Source organism: Nyctibius grandis, chromosome 31, assembly GCF_013368605.1.
Source record: "Nyctibius grandis isolate bNycGra1 chromosome 31, bNycGra1.pri, whole genome shotgun sequence".
NCBI lineage: Eukaryota > Metazoa > Chordata > Aves > Nyctibiiformes > Nyctibiidae > Nyctibius > Nyctibius grandis.
In genome coordinates, this window is record NC_090688.1 from 2,695,050 (window position 1) to 2,714,731 (window position 19,682).

The window sequence follows — 19,682 nt, forward strand, 5'->3', positions numbered from 1 at the left end:
GCCCACTGTAAATCCGCTCACTCATGAGAAGTATTTAAAAATAATTTAAAATCTTCCTCCTGCTACGTGCAGGCTGAGCGTTGCCTTTCTATCCAAACCATGTGTACCTCCCAGGAGATTGCTACTTGTAATTACTTACAAAAAAATAAAATCCCAAGATAATTAATTATCCCAAGAGCTAAAAAAATAATTAAGTTACTCTTCCTGCTGAGATGCAGCAAGTGAAATCTCTCTAGTGTCCCTTCAGCACAGAGCAGTTGGGGTTTGGGGACGAGGGATGTCCCAGGGCAAGGGGGAAATGGGCAGTTAAATACAGGGATTCCCTATTTCACAGCTGATTTCTGCCTTGTGGAATTTATTCTGTTCACATCTTTAGTTTGTGTACTAGGGCTTAACATATTTGAGTAAAAATCTGAAATTATTTCACTGGTGAAAGCACCAGCAAGAAAATTGTGTGATGAGGGAGGCAGCAGGGACCATGTCCCACGCGCAGCCCGCCCTGAGAGCGGCAGGAATACCCAGCGTGGCAGCCAGACAGGTCTGAGCATCTCCTAAGGGGACAGGGCGGACTCTGCTATTGAATTTGCCACACTCATCAGCTCTCGCTCTAAGAAAGCTGCTAGAGTGAAATGTCTCACCCAGGGGCTGTGAGAAAATCCCATTTACATTCAAAGGAACTGATCCAGACGCTCACAAGAGAAGGAAGGACTGGCAATTATTCTCTTTAATCATCATGTCAAGGAAGCGCTGTCCTGCATCGCCTTGTTTTGTGCACAGGCAGAACACAGCAGCACATCAGTCCTTTAGTTTCCTATTCCACGATCCATTTTCCCCCCAACCTCACCTTCCACTCAGAGGAGGCAGCAGACAAATCGACCCACGTCACAGCTCCTGAACTGAGCCTCCAGCAGAAGCCCAGAACCAAGAGCCCGTGTAAGTGTGCCAGCACGCCCTCTGACCAGGGACCCCCAGGCCACCCCCCTGAAGCACAAGTCCCTCTGATGAAGCAAGCCATGCCCGTCATGCACTTTACTTTACACTTTGCACCCTTTTCTCATCTCCCACAATAAATATCTGAGCTACAAGAAGTGATGTTCTACCTGTTAGTGCATTTTCTTTACTCATTTGTTGCTCTGCTGCCCATATCTACTCCTGACCGCTGTTCTAGCACCCTGCCTGCTTCCTCGCAGCCAGCTGGAGCCCTTCTCCTCCGCAGCATCAGATTAACCCCACAGAGAAATGCAGTCGTGCCCTCTTCAGTGGCACCAGCAACAGCAACGTTCCCCCTGCAAAGCTGTGGATACATAAACACTATCACTGGCAGCAAACTCCACCCCTGCAACAGGCCTCAAGAACCCGCCTAATGATGCCAACACCTCCATCCCGACTCTGCTCCACGCCAGAGAGTCATGTGGAAAGTCATGATTGTATTTGGTTTGGTAAAGTGCAAGACACTGCAGTGACAGAAGGCTTATTGGTGCGGCTTTGTACAAGAGATTTATGTTAGCTAAGACCAACGTGCCTCAAAAGCACCTCTAAGATGTTTTCAGGGACGCTGTGAGGCCACCAGAGGATGACAGCAGATGGGAACGAGGCCTGTCACATCTCACTGTCTGGCACCCACCTCTGTCCATCACTGGAAGCACCAGGGTAACATACAGGACCCAAACCAGCCTCCTTCAGCCACAATTAAAAAAGGAGGCGACAGCAGCTGCTGTGTCTCAGAGCATTCACGTTGAACCCCACCGTACACCCTGACAGTGCAATACTACACAGCAAAGCGTAAGGCAGACACGTCAGACTCGTCCAGTTCATTACAGGGCTTGGTATAACGAGGGCACACCGAACAGCCTGTGCTTCTGGAAAGGAACCAATCCAACCTCTTGGCCCCCCAGTCCATCACGTGGCAGATTGGTGCAAGTTCAGAGGCGGCGTTGCTTCGGGAGAGGGACAGGAAGCCCTTGGATGCAATTGTGCTCAGAGAATCTGCTCGGTGCTCGACGAGGAAATGTCCAACAGCCTCCACGCAGCGTAGGGGTTGAGTTCCTCCTGGTCTCTGCAGAGTGCCCACACGTACAGCATCCGCAGAACCTTGTCCTGGAAGGAAAACCCTGTCGTTAGAGCCTGCGTGACGGTCACAGACCTCCTAGCTCAGAGCTGCTGGGGACGGGCTCCACGCTTCCTCCAGAGACTCTGCTGGTGATTTTGCTCCCTGGTTCTAAGCCCGAAGGTCCCAAAGAAGGACAGCTCCAGCAACACCTACTAGATTGTGGTTAGAAATCTATCACAGTCAGCAACAGATCAACTTTTGGTTTCCAAAACCAGTATTAGGATTTCCAAATACCCCTGGCTGACATGCGTTAACTGGCACCACTGCCAAGTTCAAGATTTGACCTTATTTTTAAATAGAAATTTCTGGTTTCATTGGTTGGGCCACCAGGCTGTGCTGATCTCTGTAACCTTCCATCAAGTTTAGGCTCTTTCCTGTGCCTCTAACCCTGCCTCTCCCACAGCAGCCTGTGAGCTGCATCCCCTCCCCACAGCTACATCACTGGCTCTCATGTGGCAATTTGAGCAGCTCGAATTAACCAGAAATCATCACCACCAGGTCTGAGGAGAGACAGAGAGTAAAAAAAACAACATTTACCAAGGAAAATCAGATCATACCAAGTCCAGCCACAGACACACACTAATTCTGCAATCAGATCTTTGCTATGCAAACAGTGCTGTCACCACACGGGGTTAGAGACTGGAAAAAAAACAACCCCTATAAGCTTTTCCATCCTTGATGCAGGCAGTGAGAAGGCCAGTAGTTCTGTTCATAGCAAGAGAATGAGGATGAAAGCCGTATCTCAGCACACCCTGAGGCCACCACTCATGATCTTATGAAAACAACTCCCTGAAGAGTCACTGCAGCTACCTGTGACAGTCTCTGCCTCTCCCAGGACAGAGGTGACACTGCCCATCAGAGACGGGGCTGCCAGGAGCCCACCTCTGGCTCGGTGTCATGGATCCGTTCTGCAAATCAAAGGTTATTTTGATTTTATCATTTAACCACTACCCATGGAGAGGCAAGTACTTCCCTCAGATAATGAAGTACCACCAAGGGATCAGACTGTGCACTGGCTCAACTCCCAGATGTGTACTTAACTACAGTTTTGATCAGATGTGTGAATCTTTATAGGTTATAATTTAGGTACACAAATGCGAGGGGGGAGACTTTCTGCACCAGACCAGTCATTACAAAACTAATGCTTTAGATAGATCACATATTATAAAGCCAATTTTTTTTCTTGCTCAGTGTTTCAGAAGATTTAACTTGCTTCAGCTCTGCTCAGAGCATTAAAAGTGATTGAAAACTTGAGTCATGCAGATGTTTGGGATATGTCAGAAGGAAGAGCAGAGGGGACAAAAGAACCAACAAAACACTTTTGCCTGCTCGAGACAGGCTGTACATCGCTGTACAGCCACAGCAATGCTAACAGATCTCTCCCGAGCATAAAACACTCAGGATAAGCTCATGATGAAGTGGGTGACATAACTGATTTAACATTGCCAGTGGAATCTTAATTTGTGTGATTTGTGATTTTCAAAGTCCATTTCGTAAGGCTGTGTATCGAAACGCAGTTCAATCACACCCTTCAGCATCAAAGCTCTGCTACATCTGGAAAAGTTTATGTTCTTGAACGTAGGATTTCTGAAGGGATGAAGAGCAGATAAGCTCAGAGCTGCTGCTGATCTCGCAGCATGCAGTACTGAACAAGCAGCACAGCTTTCCTCCTGGAAATGAGACGTGATGAAACATAAAAATTACGTGTTTCCAAAGCCGAGTGATTTCTGGGTTTCTGATCCGGTGCTTTTATTAATAGGGTCCATCTTAATCCTCAATGTCCAGTGCATGCTGCTGCATATATTCACAGAAAGTGGGACAGCAAACAGCTGTGGACTCCCAAAGGCCGATTTCGATCACGGCCACGCATGCAAGGCAAAAATTTGTCCTTTAATCCCCCGGCCCGCTATAACAAACAGCATCCTGTCTCACAGTCCTTCAAGACCTAATTTTAAAAAGATCCCCTTGACGTCGCAGCGCTGCTCGATGGGATGCCTGAGGCCTCATTTTCCCAGATTGAGTTTGTGGGGCTCCACAGGGATCCCCTATGTTAACAACCACAGCACCTGGTCCACCCCGTCACAGCCTGCCTGGTCTCCCCACACCTCCCTGGGGGTGAGCTCGCAGCACAGCAGTGGGAACCTGAACAATTGCAACTAGATAAAATAACCCCAGCAATTACAATCCTATGATTTCTATTTAGAGTTTACAGTTTGAGGCTCCTTTTCCCTCGAAGGTCATTTGTTCACTGCTCGGCGGGAGCAGCTCAGCAGTTAACACCAAATCATCGTTACCAGCCAGCCTGCGTCTGACATTTGATTAAAGCTGAAGTTTTGTTTCCAACGGAGAATTTTAATGCATCTCCCTGATTTATTGCTGCTCCAGAGCAATCAGACAGCAAACGGACTTTGATATCCTGTTCAATAATTATCACATCAATATCTATCTTCTAGGAATGCAGTAATTTAATGCAAGAAATCACTATATCAGCTGTTCCTCCCCTGCAGTCCAATGTGACAGGTTGTAAATCAGTCCAGATGGGCCCCATCACTAAAATTAGTCCTTTTTTTTTTTTTGGTAAACTTACAGCCTGGATTAAAGAGAATGGTTGCAAAAAGCCAATATTTATTAAATGCATGTATTAATTTTAATGGAAGTCTGGTAGAAAGTGCCAGCTCCAAGCATCTCACAGTGTCCCCCATTATATATCATTAAGCTACTTAAACATTGCACAGACACAACGCAAGCCAGAGCTGTCTGGATAGCGAGGGCTTGAGGACAAAGGTATTCCAGAAAACACACGGGCTCCTCCAGCCTGCTGTGTCATTAACTCCGAAAACAAACGTGTTCTGTGGTTACATCTGACAGGCTCAGTTTAGCATCACTCACAACAGAAGAGGCAGGTTGGATCTGCGGTGTTAAAAGCTAAACCACAGTGAAGTCCAATCCACAGAGATGCCAGAGATCTGCTGCACAGCAAATCACCCTGTGTCAGAGGTTCTCATTAGAAGCCTGTACCATATACAGCATTTCATAACAACTGGATATGGGGGAGTTTCACGTTAGTAAAGGCTTGCAGGGCTGTAAGATATTTTGCACTAGTGTAGTGAGGCAGCAGCCAAAAATATTAACTCAGTGATTTTCCCCATCTCCTGCAAATGACTTAACTCCAGCTCCCACCCTGTTTGCCAAACATCTTTGTGCTCTCTTCTTACAGTGCCCTTTATGAACGAAAAGGGAGAAAAAAAAAAGAACAGGATCAGGTGGAAGCTGTGTGATGGAGCTTTCGTCTACAGCAGGACAGATCAGTCCTGTCCCAGAGGGAGCCAAAGGAGCAGAACTCACAGGCAATAACTGCAGGCAGGGAGTGGGCTGGCCAGACACGCCAGCAACTGGGAGGGAAAGCACTGCTGGTGGTCACGGCTCCAGCTCCTCTCCTCACTGTGAATTTAAAATATCCCTTTCTCTGTCCATTCTAGATGTTTGCAGACTCTCCTCATCTACGATAATTCTTGATTAATGGGTCGTAGCACTTGGGAGTCTGACAGGAATAAATAGCCCACACTGAGCTGACCCAAAGACCTCACCCACAATATTATTCACACCAGTCAATGCAGTGTGTGTGGACACCCACTGCTCTGGATGCACCCAGATGAACCCACACCAACTGAGATGCCCAGCAGGGGACCCAGGGAATCAGTATAAAGCTGATGAGCATCACTTACCGGATCACCTTCCACCACCTCCCCTTTCTGGTTCTTAATTACCATCACGACCTGAGCCTGAAAAGTGATGATTAATACTGGTCCCTGCTCCATCATCTTCCCCATAGCCAGCTGCAAAGCAAGAAAGTTCCATTAGAAAACAAACAATTGCTGCAGATTAATGTAAAAGCATCAAGTATTTAACACAAGTGCCACGGCTCGACACGGCTAACAACCCCATCTTCTCCCAGAGCTGAATCTAGTTATTTTAATCCAGTTATATCTGCTCTGTAATAAATATGCTATAGATATTATCACAAAGCGTTTTCCCAAAAACTTTCCCTGTACTTAAAAGCTTTCTCAAAATTGTTCTGAAAGTTTTCATAATTTTTCCGAGTCTAAAAATCTGGAAAACATGAACAAGCTCTGTTCCATTATTTCCAAATTAGAAACCAAAAATGAAACCCTACTCTTAAAAAAAAAATGACATTTTCTGAAGAAAATACATCAACTGAAGTTTTTTTCTCTTGCTTCTAAATGAATCTTTGACATGAAGTTGTACTGAACTAGATAAAAAGAAGTAATAGAAAGACTCCAAGGTGAGAACCTTTTGCTTGACAAGATTTTTCTCTCTATTCTAAGGTCACCTCATTAAATATTTAAAGAACTTATTAATTTAAATGCAAAGAGGAATGGAGAATTAAGTTTTGTTTCCCAAAGCAAAAGGAGGAGGAGGACCTTATCACTGCCTAGGCTGTACCCCTTGTAGGCACCAACCATACCAAGTCCAGAAACCCCATGTCACAAGTCACATGCTTAAAACTACATTTCAGCAGCTACATAAATAGTCCTAAGAAATATCAAGGATCCCAAACTCCACTAAATTTAAAGGCAATAGTTGTCTAGTGACGTAGAGAGCGTTTAAGCAAGTGCCTGGAACGTGAGTTCCGATGCCTGTTTGAAAGACTTGATTGTAATTTTAATGCTGCAAACTTTGCAGCATGTGAATTCCCTTAAATCTTCTAAATGTTTCCTTGTTCCAACCTCACTGAACTGTTTTTCTGGATGAGATCACTCAACATACTCCCATAAATCTCCTCTAGGGAAACGTGTTTAAAAATTTAAACACACAACACCGTTTATCCCCCTTTCTCACAGTACAGGCAGCACAAGAACTGCACTCATTTATCTTCCATATCAATCATTTTCCAGCTAAGATGTAATTTTCTTGAGAAATTTCATGTGAAAATACAGGCATCTAAACCAAGTTAATAACAAAATGTCTTTCCAGCCACCACTCAGAACCCATGCACAGCAATTAGCACCTACAGAGGGGAAAAAAGTTATTTATCATACAATGAAATCATCTCCTAGGCACTAAGAATACAGAAAAACCTTCGATTTAAATATACGATGCTTAGAAAAAAGCAATCATGTTTATGACTTCTAGAGCTTTAATTTTGTTAGAACACAGTATTTATTGCTGAAGATAACCAAGAGAATTGCAAATGCCACAGAAATTTTCCTGTTCCTTTGGCACACGCCTGCAGTTTTGGCTTCCTCTGAACCCAGATGGATGAGAAAAAATGAGAAGCCCATCAAGACCAAAAGGCAAAACAGCCCTAGGAAGAGGACCAGACATGGCTCTTTGTGTTAGGAGACACCCTGTCGATGATCTGCTTGTTCCCTGGGAAGATAAGTGGTCATTAATCAAGTCAGCTCCCACTGTTCTTTTGTAGGGCTACACAGGTCAAACTAAGACTTTTGCTAGAGGGCATTTGCTCAGATGTTTCTGGAGCTCTCCTGCACCCACTCCAGGTTTTTAATGATGTGGGCACAAAAGAGGGACTCCTGCACAGGGCTGCAGATAAGAGACAAAGCACCATCAGTAATCCTCCTTTCAGCAAACCACCAACAGCATCACATTTTCTTCTCTCGTTTTTCCTCCTGACTTCTTGTCTCGCAGGGGTATGACTGCAAGTAAGCAACATCTGGCCAGCCAATACACCCAACATCTGGAACATCTCGCTTTCTGAACAGCATCCTTTTATCACCATGCTCCATCCCTGCCTGAAAGCTTCCAATCCTCCATTTCCTTACCTTGGACCAGACCACTGCTGAGTTTAGACCCCTATTAAGTAGCTCTGTGCTCTCTGTTCCTACAGGAATGACTCTGCAGTTGGCTTTACAGTAATTGTCTGAATGGATCCAGCGTATAATTTTATTGAGCATAATATTGCACCGTAATACTTGGTTCCAACAGAAGCACGTAGTGAATTTGTTGCCTTTGAGTTAGCGCTTTTGAGGACAAAGGCAAACAGCTGATCTGACTTTAGACTATTTCCGCACATGTTTTAAAGCACTGGTGTGCAGCTGCCCTGTTCTCCTCCTCCCCTTGCACACTTCCTTCGAGGCAGAGCTGGTTATGGGGTATGAAAGGTCTGACTAAAGGTGGTAATTTCTTTTGAGACACCTTTGCCATTGAAGGAAAGAACGATCTGAAAGAAAACTAGGGCGCCAGTGACAGATGACACTAAAGACTTAATGAAATTAAAGTACTACTGTAGACTTACTGCTAATTAGAGCAGTAACACCTCTGGCTCCTCAATAAAGGGGAACACGGAGAGCATTACGACTGTGCAGACGTTTGGCCATGGTCCCCAACCACCAACACTGCTCCTAAGGAGGCAAGGGCTCCACTCACAGCCATTTTCCCTCCTCATCACGAGCCACCCAGAACAGCAGTTAAGTCTCTAACAGCCATTCCTGCACAGCACAACCTTGAGTCACAGTTGTTCTGCGCATTATCATCCCGAGTAAGCACCAACAAAGCCCTTGGTGACAGCACTGGGTCAGGGCTATTTGCCTTTATTATTAGCTTTTCTCAATCTATACGCTGGTGATTAAGATCAAGGTGCCCTGGCAGAGAGGAGACAAACCACAAGGCTATAACTTAGGCTTGATCACACGGTAGCCAATCTGTCCCATGAGCTCTCCCAGCAGTGGCGACCTGTTCCTCTCTCAGCAGAAATGGCAAATACCAGAGTAGCATGAGGCAAAAAAAACCCAGAAGAAAACCCCTCCTCAGGTCTTGAGTTTCTAATTCATCCCCCAAGGTGAAATATAGAAAAGGACACTCACATCAATGTTGTCAATGTCAAGAATCCTGGAGTGGAACTGGAGACCCATGGCTTTGGCTTGCTGGATGGGATGAGCGAGCTGACTGTAAGTCTAAATGAAGCAACAAACTTACATTACATGTTTGCATTTGTTCTGTTACAAAGGAAAAGGGATTTTCTGCTTATAGAAAACCACCAAAGAAGAATAAAAGTCAGGTTTTTTGCAAACATGCTGAACATGTCTTGCAACGTATCAAACAGCTACAGCTACATCAAATGCTCTGGGCTTCACATAACCAAACTCTCACTAAAAATCCCACCTCCCCTGGCCAGCACGGGAGCTCCATCACTCACAACAGAGTACGTACACCAAGTGCACCTGATAGCCAAGGAGCCTGTGACTCTGATTTGACAGCAGACAAGCAGAAACAGTCTGGGAACCAAGCTATTTTCCTAACACCCAGCCAGACCCTGGAGGCAGACCAGCATTCCTGGCTCCTTTTAGCTACATCCACATATGCTTCATTATTTACGCATCGAGAACTGTTGTTGGGGATAGTGGATTTCTACTTGCTTCCAGCATTATCACCATAATCTTGGCAGGTATCAAACAAACAGGAGGCAGTCCCTACCCACCTCCCCACCATGGATCTTCTAACCTTCATCACAAGCATTTAAATGCAAATATCCTACAGAAGTAGGCTGGCAAAGTCACTAGAGTGAAGCTGGAGTTACAGACCAGGGATCCTGAGGACAGCAGGCAGACACAGCTCTATGAGCCACCAACTGCATCTACGTCAGCGGGCTGGCAGCAGCCATACCTGCCACTTAAATAAGTTTTTGCCTTACTGGTTTGTATTTCAACACTTTACTGATCAATATCACACACTTAACACTTGCAGTATGATTCTATTCAAGAGCCTTTATGTCCTGGATTCTCATTAATAAGACCCTCATTTCCTCCCTTGGCTTATTTTCCAGATGATTCTTGATTTACGAGCTTAATTTGTAACTACAACTAGCTTATCAGGGTTTGCTTTTTGTCTTATGAACTGCAGTGAATCTGCTACTTCCCTCTAGAGATTTGAGAGGAATTCTATGGTGTCATTTTAAAGGTTGCTTGAACCAATAAAGAACTTTCTTTACTTTCAGACTGCTTTAAATATCTCATTCTTACATACTGCAATATTGTTACGAAGATGTTAATCACAAAAAAATTAAATACAAAAAATTGCCTCTCCCAGCGTGCACATTCCCAGCCCTCTGGTGGTGATGATCAGTAAGGAGAACATTCACTTTACACAATTAAATTCTTTAGAAACAGAAAAACTATGGCTCTGCATCGCCTACAACACGATTATTTTAGAGCAGAGTGAAGATCAGAAGAATTGTCCATCCATGTTGTCAGGAAAGGATTTGCTGTCATGAAGTTCAGTGGACAATAATACAAACACTGAACTACAATCAATTCATATTCACTGTTTCAAGAGGTGGATCCAATTTCAGGAAAATCTACAACAAACCAAAATTCAGTTTTCTGCACTGAGATTATCCAGGCTGCAGATTATCTACGCTGCAATTTCAGAAAAAACTTCAGTCTGCCAGGATTATTTGCTGGGATATTGCAGCAGAGCTGCGTTTGTGTAGTAGCTCCAGGGACAACTTGACTCTGTAAGCAGAAAAGCATCACCTTTTTGGGTCAGCTCAAATGTCTCTGCACCTTCTCAACCTATATCTGGGATACAGGCTCTGCTAAAGCCCATCCAAACCATCCAGACTATTCCAGAAGTCCAGCAGGTACACTTGACTGCGTCAGTGTGTTATAGCATGAACAGGTTACGTGGGGAAGCAGGTAAGCAACAACCTAGATACAACAGCTGGGCAGCTTGCAAGCAAAGAAAGCCCAATAAACCCACTTACAGGGGAGAATTAGAACCTTTTCAGACACTTAGTAGCTCTACTTACTGCTTCGTAGCACCAATCTTTGAGGATATCAAGCTCTCCAGACATCATAGCCTAAAAGAGGAAAATCAAATAAAATATAAACATTTTAAAACACCTCCTATAGCAGAGAGTTGAAATTATCAGCACTTTCAGTAGCAAACTAGAATCATAGAATGGTTTGGGTTGGAAGGGACCTTTAAAGATCATCTAGTTCCAACTACCTTAACTCTTACTTCTTGTGAAACCCTGAAGAAGGATAGGAGCTTCAAAGAGGAACAGCAATAAGGACTTCTATAAACACACACTTACTGAGTCAGATGTACATAAATTTTTCGATAATTAGATAAAATCTTACATGTTATAGTAAAAGAAAATAAATAAATGCATCATACTCTACGTCCACCTTACCTCCAAGACATTGGGGATTATATCACGCTCGCACTGCTTTAAAAACCGATCTTTGTCAAAGGATGGATCCACTTTGAGTATTTCTGTCAGAACTTCAGACATTTCTGTCTTCGAGAACAATCCACCTAATAAAACAATTCAGTGAGAGTGGTGGCACAACAACTGTCACCAGAAAACAAGAGAAAGACCTTTGGGGAAGGAAGAGTCTCTTGGGAACAACCGCAGCCTTTAGGTTATGCTTGAGATTGATCTCATACAAGCACTTGTCATCGCACTGCACTTCTGATCCAGCAGCAGGTTGCTACACTGCATGATACTGGATAATGATCCACACAAAATATTATAAAGCTTCAGAATGTGCCCCAAAGGTTAGTAACACACGGAGGACAACAGCACTAACCGTCACGAGGAACAGAGGGAAAGGCTAGAGACGCACTTTCACAGCAACGATGAAACGTTACCTATTAAGTCAGTGACTTTGTCTGTGACAGCTCTGGAAGCTCGGATGAAGGCATTATCACTTTCATCATACTTCATTTTCATTTCAAAGAACCCTGAAAGGAGAGGAGACGTGAGCAGCAGTGTCCTTCCACTACATTCTAGAATTAGGAAACAACATGCAATGGGTTGCAGATCAAACCTGCTAATTCTCTTCTAAATCTCTTTGTTGATTAACAACTTCCAGTTTCAACAGTTACTTTTCTCCTCATCTTCCCTGCAATGTTCTTAACTATCACTAACTGACAGAACGATGGTTTCTCTGAGTTCAGCTGTCAAACTTTGGACCTTCTATGCAGATTTTCAGACAGAAAACACACTAGACTTGCTTACCACCAGTAACAGCCTGTTTACACCCCGTGACTCAGCCTGCTACAAGGGGTTGTAGCAGGATGTGAAACCAACACCAGAAAGTTTAAATGTGGGGGGGAAGAAATCAAAAATAGATCTTAAACCTTGCTAATTTGTAATAAAATAGAAAGACATCAGTAAGGATGCAGGTTTTAAGCAGCTCTATGTACTTCTCAACCTTGATAAGAAAGCAAGCCAAGCGCATCACAAAACTACCGAAGTCATTGATGGGGAAGGAGAACTGCAAAGCTAAATCTCAAAGGCAGAAAGAAGGGCAGGGGGTGAAGAAGGAAAAAAAAAAAAAGGACATTTAATCAAGCATGCATTGTTGTAGCAAACCAAGGGCTTAACCAACCCGTTATCTGCCTCTGGACATCATCAAACGGACCAGAACTGCAGAAGGGAGTTGCAGGATAATGGGCCCTGCAGGGAAGCTTCTTCCCACCACGTCAATTAACAATTGGAATCCTGCCCTGAAGCTCATGCTCCTTCCAAAAAACACACAGTGTTCTCGGTACAGGTGGTACATAAAGGGAGAGCACACATAATTAGAGCCTGGTGCAGCCACATCTGCAACGTTGCCTGAATTGCAAAACCAGAGTCTTGAAATAGGCATAAAACCTCGAGAAGGCACAGAGCTCGTGCAGATGCAACGTGGGGGGAGTTTTAGGAGCTCTGAGCATCTCCTTGGAAAGGCCAACAAATGGGATGTAAAAACCCACTCTTGGATACCTCCCAAGGAGCTCCACTTTAAAGGAAGTTGGGAAGAAACACAACGCAGAGCTAATTGTACGTTGCACGTTTACACAATCGTTTTTTCCTTAACAAGTCCCTTACCCTGCAGCAATTATTTTGATTTGCTGAAGGATTCTGGTCTCAGGCTTCTTTATGCCTTTCAGAAACATCAAGTGTCTAGATACCTATCAAAAGTTATTGCTCACTGCAGTACAGATATTCAGTATTTTTAGGTTTTGCAATAAAACCAGAAAGGAGACAAAGTCCCACACATTCCAGAGTTCTAAGCAGATGACAACAGAAACCAGCTCACTGAAGACAAGATTTTTCCTCTTTATAAGCTCAAGGTCAGGAAGAAGCGATCTGCCTGCCCTCTCCCTGGTGCCACGCATGCATGCCCTGGCCTCTTCCCAGTGCCAGAGTAGATTTGACTAGAAAAAAAAAAAATAGAAAAAACAAAAACAAGAACAGAGTTCAGTTCTCTTTAAGCAATGGTGAAAACAGGTTTTGGTACCTACAGAGAGCAGAGACTGATCAAAAACAATGCCTGACTGGGGGAAGGGTCCAAACACAGATGGAGCAGCTTAGAAAAGCTGCAATGTTGTCAGCTACGCCTACCTCCCATTCACACCACCTCACAGCAACAGCTACAACAACAAAAAAATGGCTGTGACTCCCATTATGTTGAGACTAGTTGCACAGATGGCATCAGATCCAACACAGCGAGAATCAGAACAGGGAAAACAACGTGCTACTCCTTTGTCTTTGGAACACTTACTGTTGAAGACCACATTGTTGTCCTTGAAATCTTTCCACTGCTGATACCATTTTGAGTCTTTATGCAGCACCACACCCATGGCCTCCCTAGAAAGTGCAGAAGACATGGGTACTAGTAAACAAGTAACTTACAACCGAGTGAGAATAAAAAGGACATCGTGGCAAATATCACAGCAGTATCAGCGAGCCTGATACGCCACAGAAATGATACACGACTTAGTGGAGCAAGGCAGCAGAGAAAGCAAAGGAGCTCAGGCTTAGCCCTGCCAAATGTAACTCAATAGCAAGATGCTAGAACTGAGAAAACCCAACACGTGTGCAAGTGAAAATTTCATGTCAGAACATTATGTGCCCACTTTATAATTTTAATTTTAAGTTTCACTACTGGAAAATTCAGTATCATCAACTTATGCTGGAAATTTGCTCTCAGACCTATCTGCTCTGCTAGGTCACGCCTCACCCTGCAGCCTCACTTCATCTCTTGGATTTTAACCATCCCTGACCTGTAGTTAAGTTTTAAAGGTTTTATCAAATTACATACAGAAATATTCACCCTAAATGACATCCAATACGTACTCATTAGCTTCAAATACTCGCTCTTCTTTAATCCTCTCGCCTGAGAATTCTGTTCTTTTTCGTAGTCGCTCCGGACGTTTGTAAGGACCAGTCTGCCCTAAAACACTTTCATCTATTTCCTTCTTAACAGTTTCTACTCCCTGAAAGGAAAATATTCCTATTAGGTTGATTTACCATTCCCCCTCCCCTTTCCCAGAAACTGAAAATCGCTTCTGTTGAAGGAAAAAAAAAAGAAAGTAAAGAGACCACGGGTTATTCTCCTCTCCCTTACTCAGCAAACGTTTCTTTGCTGATGTCTGTTGACAAACACACCAGTATCAAGGCCTTCTGCTTAAGAAATTAACAGTCTAGGACAGCAAATGGCTGGTTGTATTGAATTAACTTGAAGAAGAAAAAAAAAACAATATAGCAGAAGCTATGGACAGTCAAACCTCACAGCTGGTAAGGGGCAACCTCTACAGAGTTTAAATTGGAGTAAATAGAGTCAGATGAAGGCAGGTGTATCAGCCCCCAACAGCAGCCAGCAGCTGCTGCTAGAAGGACAATCCCCAGGTAAAAGGAAAAGTGATTCCTGGTATCCAAAAGTAGGGGAAAATTTGTTGGTGTCCTGAAGTGTTTCTAACTGCAAAGCCACCTGAAAGGTCAATAAAATCCAGGTTCTAGGCCCAAGCTCAAACAGAAGTAGTGCTTTCCCCAAAACAAAAAGGAGTCTCACTTTTTACAGAGTTCTACACACCTTCTAGCTGAGAAAATACCTTGGAAGCAAACTGGGGTTTTGCCAGAAATGAGATAGGAAAAAAATCACAGTAGTGCAGCTTATAACTAAAGGAGATAGACTAAAGTTATACTAAAGGAGATAGACTCACGGAGATTTATACTCTAGGAGATATTCTCCCTCTTGGGTGAGGCTACATCAAGAAAAGGGACTTGATAAATCTGGACTGACACACATCTTGTCAGTGAACAGCTATGTCCTCAGTCCAGATTCTGTCAAGAGGAAGCTGCACTCTACAGCAAACATGGTTGAGAATTTTTGTCACCCATGTCAACAGGGATTGGGACTAAAAGGCATTTTTAGTGTTTCCCCTTCATCTTGGCTGCTCTGCTTTTATTACTGAACTTTTGAGCAGTACTTTCTCTAATTGTACCCACAAAAGCTCTCTTGCACAGTGAATACACTTCCCCAGACAAATGCTAGACCTGCAAAATACATCTCCTGAATTTAGCAGCTTATTCCAACGGCTCACAAGGTCTCGCTATAAGGGTTTTGCATTTAATTTTATACTCAGCACAAACGCGCCCATAACTTCCATGTTAATGAGCTGTGTCCACAGCGCTGGGTCTTACAGATGCAGAGGACTCACGTACCTGAGAAAAAGCTTTGAAGGCTGCTGTCTTGCCTAATTTCTCGCCTCCTTTTGTCACCGACTCCGCAGATTGCTTTGCTGTTTTTGCTGCTTCTTCCACACCTTCCTTTATCTTTCGGCCAATATCACTCTTACTCACTTCATCCAAACTCTTCAACAAAGCAAAACGAGGAAAGAAAAGGTCATTTCAGGTAAAACAGGTGAAAACTTATTTAGGGAAACCTTAGGGAAAGGTTTTTCCATAGCTGTGTTTTACCTCTTTAACTGTACCAGTTATTTCTTCTAGTTTCTTTTTAATCACTTCTGAGGTCTTCACTGTTTCAGATTCAATGGTTTTCTGTGGAAAAAAAAAAACATGCTGCACGTAACTATGAGGACAGAAAATAGGCAGATACAGTTTAGCACAGAGCACACCCCATTAACACTGTAACTGAGGGCAAAAGAGCTACATTTTAGGGAGCATGCTACTTGAGTGAGCAGCATCATTTCATTTTTGCAAGTAATGCTGTTTATAGTTCTTCAAAGAACGCAAAAGTAGTATTTAAATACTGCCAATGTTAAATTTGATGTCTCATTATTTTATCTGCTCGTTATTTGGGAAAGCCACTGAAGGGTCTGCTGGGAAGAATTCCACCAAAAAAAAAGAAAACCCACTCTAAGGCATCCATTTACCAGTCAGTATTTCCAGCCAAGCAGAACTTCTCCTAAAAAGAGGCGTACTGAACTGAACACTTCATTTGCAGAAAGACTCAGATTTATCCTCAGAACAGTACCAGCTCAGCGGCTGGGCAATGAAAACATCAAAGGAATTCATGGGGAAGACTTACATATTTCCTCCTTGCTTCTCGAAGTGCATCAGATTCTTCTAGCTTTTTAGCTTCATCTCGGAATTTTTTAATACTTTCTTTCATCTCCTTGTTTTTTGCTAATTCCTGTTTGATGTTCTCCACAAAACCTGATATAAAACCCTTTCTTCCTCCGGAAGAGTAGCATCTAGACTAAAGAAAATCATTACATGTTGTAGAATCCAAAGAGACATTAATTTAAAGCAAAACCAGCAGGTAGATTTACTTAAGCCAAGCACTGGGTCACTTCTAATACATTAAATGTTGTGGAAAACCTACAGCTACCTTGAAAAAGCAGCAGCTTACCCTCAAAACAGCCAGATGTCTGACACAGGATCACAGAATCAATCAGGTTGGAAGAGACCTCTGGGATCATCGAGTCCAACCATTGCCCTGACACATTTCTAATGCCCATCTATACAGCCATTAAAAAAGATCCTTCTCCAGAGGAAGGTTAAATTCAGAGGTTAGTTCAGGCTTAAACAATTTGGTAGATTAAATTACCAGAGCACCACTCCTAAACTCTGTCACTTGGATTCAGCTATGACAAAAATCCTTGAGTTCATCAGAGGTATCTTAGAAAGCAGAAACTTTCACTAGAACTGGTGCTTCTCAGAAACATACCCACATCGAGCAGATCAGTACTCTAATGGGAAACCACTTTCAGCCTGAAATAAACAAAAAAATCAGCTGTTAACCAACCTGATGGATCTCTAAAAAAGGACTGCTCACTCTGTACGCTGTACCCCTGTGGACTGCAGGAACTGGGTATCTCCTGGATATAAGCCATATGCCGCTGAGGAGACATTTCTGCAATGAAAATGTTAAGAACAGGTTAGAACACAACACAAGGTGACAGGAGTCTTAAAGAGCCGAGGCAGAAAGGAAAGAATGCTGCAAACAGACAATGTTCACTGGTCTCCTGGGAACACATCCCAAGTGCTGCTGAGAAATGTTGCAGGCTGTGATTTTATGAAAATGGTGATGCACAAGTAAATCCATCCTTGAGTTGAAACATCCCTTAGATAATATTGAAGCACATTGTAATATAATATAATACAATATAATTACAGAATCACAGAATGGTTAAGGGTTGGAAGGCACCTCTGGAGATCATCCAGTCCAAGCCCTGCCAAAGCAGGGTCACCCAGAGCACGTCGCACAGGGTCGTGTCCAGGCGGGTTTTGAATATCTCCAGAGAAGGAGACTCCCCCCGTCCCTGGGTAGCCTGTGCCAGGGCTCTGGCACCCTCACAGTAAAGAAGTTTTTCCTCATGTTCAGATGGAACTTCCCATGTTTCAGTTTGTGCCCGTTGCCCCTTGTCCTGTCACTGGGCACCACTGAGAAGAGTCTGGCCCCATCCCCTTGACACCCACCCCTAAGGTATTTGTAAGTGTTGATAAGATCCCCCCTCAGTCTGCTCTTCTCCAGGCTAAATGGACCCAGCGTCAGGAGCACGGGGAGCTCAGCACTCTGCAGAGCAGCCTCCTGCTGGTCCCTCTTGCAGGGAGAACCTGGGGCAGGGCAGGGGCACCATCTCTGGGCATAGGCACCATCTGCCTCTGGGGCAGGGCAGGAAGCTCAACTACACTACCTGCAAGAATGGCATTAAAACTTGGGGCAGACTGCCTGCTGGATTTAACTCATCACCGTTCTTGACCAAAAGGCACATTTCTTCCACACTACTAAGCAGAAATGCTTAGTCCTATGTTTAACTTTGGGCACAAAAGAAGATCAATCACCTTCAAAGTCACACTACAAAGTGGCTCTTAAAACCAGAATCTTTGCAACCAATTCACATATCCATTCACCTGCTCAACACAGGGGGGAAAACTCGGGTTTAAATTTAAACCTTGCAAGAGGCCGTCGGTGGAGCAGCTCAGCACCACAGCTCCGGGAAGAGTCTCTGGAAGCTCCCAGACCGCTCTGGGCTGTCCCTTACTGATGGCAGCTCGGGCAGGGACACTGAAGCGGGGAGAGGAGCTTCCACCTGCCCGCCCAGGCGCCCTCACTACGGGCCTGAGAGCCCTCAGGGTAGGGCCTGAACCGGGCACGTCCCTCCGCGGTACCCCCGCCTCAGCACCGCCAGCCCCTCAGCAGCGCCGGGCCCGCCGGGCAGGGGGTGAGAAGGGAGGGGAGAGGAGGGAGCCGGCGGCTGGGCCACCTCTGCGGGTGGCACCGGCCACCCCGGCCCCGGGCGCTCTCCGCTCAGCCCCCGCGCTGCCCCTCACGGCACCCCCAGCTCCGGGCCGCGCCTCACGGGGCGGCGGGTGCGGCCCGGCATTGCCTCCCACCGCCCCCACCACAGTCCCACGGCGCACCCGCCGCCCGCGGAGCCCGGCCCGCCCTCCGCGAAGGCAGCCACTGCCGCCGCCGCTGCCGCCCCGCGCTCACCCGGCAACCACCAGGCCCCGCCGCCGCCATCTTCCCAGCGCAACGTGTAACCTTCGCGCGGCGCCGCGCGCTGACGTCACTGCCGCGCACCGCCCGCGGCCACGCGGCCGGGGAGGGCGGGAAGCGGCGCGGAGCCGCGGCGGGAGCGGGGCGGCCCCGGGGAGCGGCGGGGGGGGCCCGGCCCGGGAGGTGACCCGCACACACACACCGAGCAGGGCTGCCCGGCCTCCCCGCGCCTGCCCCAGGGCAGCCCCGGCGCCCCGTGAGGCGGCTGCGCGGCCCCGGCCTGCGGGCGAGGCCCCGGCCTGCAAGGAAACTCCCACAGCGCTTTAACGCTTTTATTGTGAAGCAAAATGCAGCAGGATTGGGTTTTTTTTTTCTCCAAAATACAAAATACCGAGTGAAGTATCTGTTCCTCTTGCTCCCTCCAGCGCAGCGCTCCAGGACAGCACCAGCAGCCCCCAGCCAGCTCCTCAGCAAACGCACCCACCCAAACACAGCTCATCGCCCCTGGTCTGCAGCAGCGAGGCGGGTTTGAGCTTCCCACCCTGCCCTGCTTGAGGTTCCCTTTCAGCAGCACTGCTCTGCAGAAGGAAGTTTCATTAATGAACAGTAAAATAAATTAATTCAGCAGTTTCGTCACACAAGCACCTCCGTCAGTGTAACTGAGAGCGAAAGGGCTGTTGGAAAGGGCAGGAACTTCTCCCGTGAGATTATCTTGATTAGGAAAAGCAAAGGTGAAACCAAGGGTCAAGTTAGGACATTTTTTTTCTCCTACATAGCAGTATTCTAACAATCTTCAGAGCTATTTCAAGCTGTTTTCCCCCATTTCAGATTTCTGACACCACTCTGGC

At 45.4% G+C, this 19,682-nt stretch overlaps 1 protein-coding gene across 1 annotated transcript; it reads right to left on the reverse strand.

Annotated features, from left to right (window-relative positions):
- Positions 1-702: 702 nt before the first annotated feature.
- On the reverse strand, positions 703-18,903 carry TIMM44 (translocase of inner mitochondrial membrane 44). Its single transcript, XM_068420538.1, has 13 exons — positions 18,829-18,903; positions 17,137-17,244; positions 16,417-16,587; positions 15,846-15,926; positions 15,591-15,740; positions 14,223-14,362; positions 13,648-13,733; positions 11,747-11,839; positions 11,286-11,410; positions 10,899-10,949; positions 8,956-9,045; positions 5,836-5,946; positions 703-2,097 (listed from the first exon to the last, which is right to left on the reverse strand). The coding sequence occupies exons 1-13, from the start codon at positions 18,856-18,858 to the stop codon at positions 1,978-1,980; spliced, it is 1,356 nt and encodes a 451-aa protein (XP_068276639.1). The 5' UTR covers positions 18,859-18,903; the 3' UTR covers positions 703-1,977.
- Between the last annotated feature and the right edge of the window lie 779 nt (positions 18,904-19,682).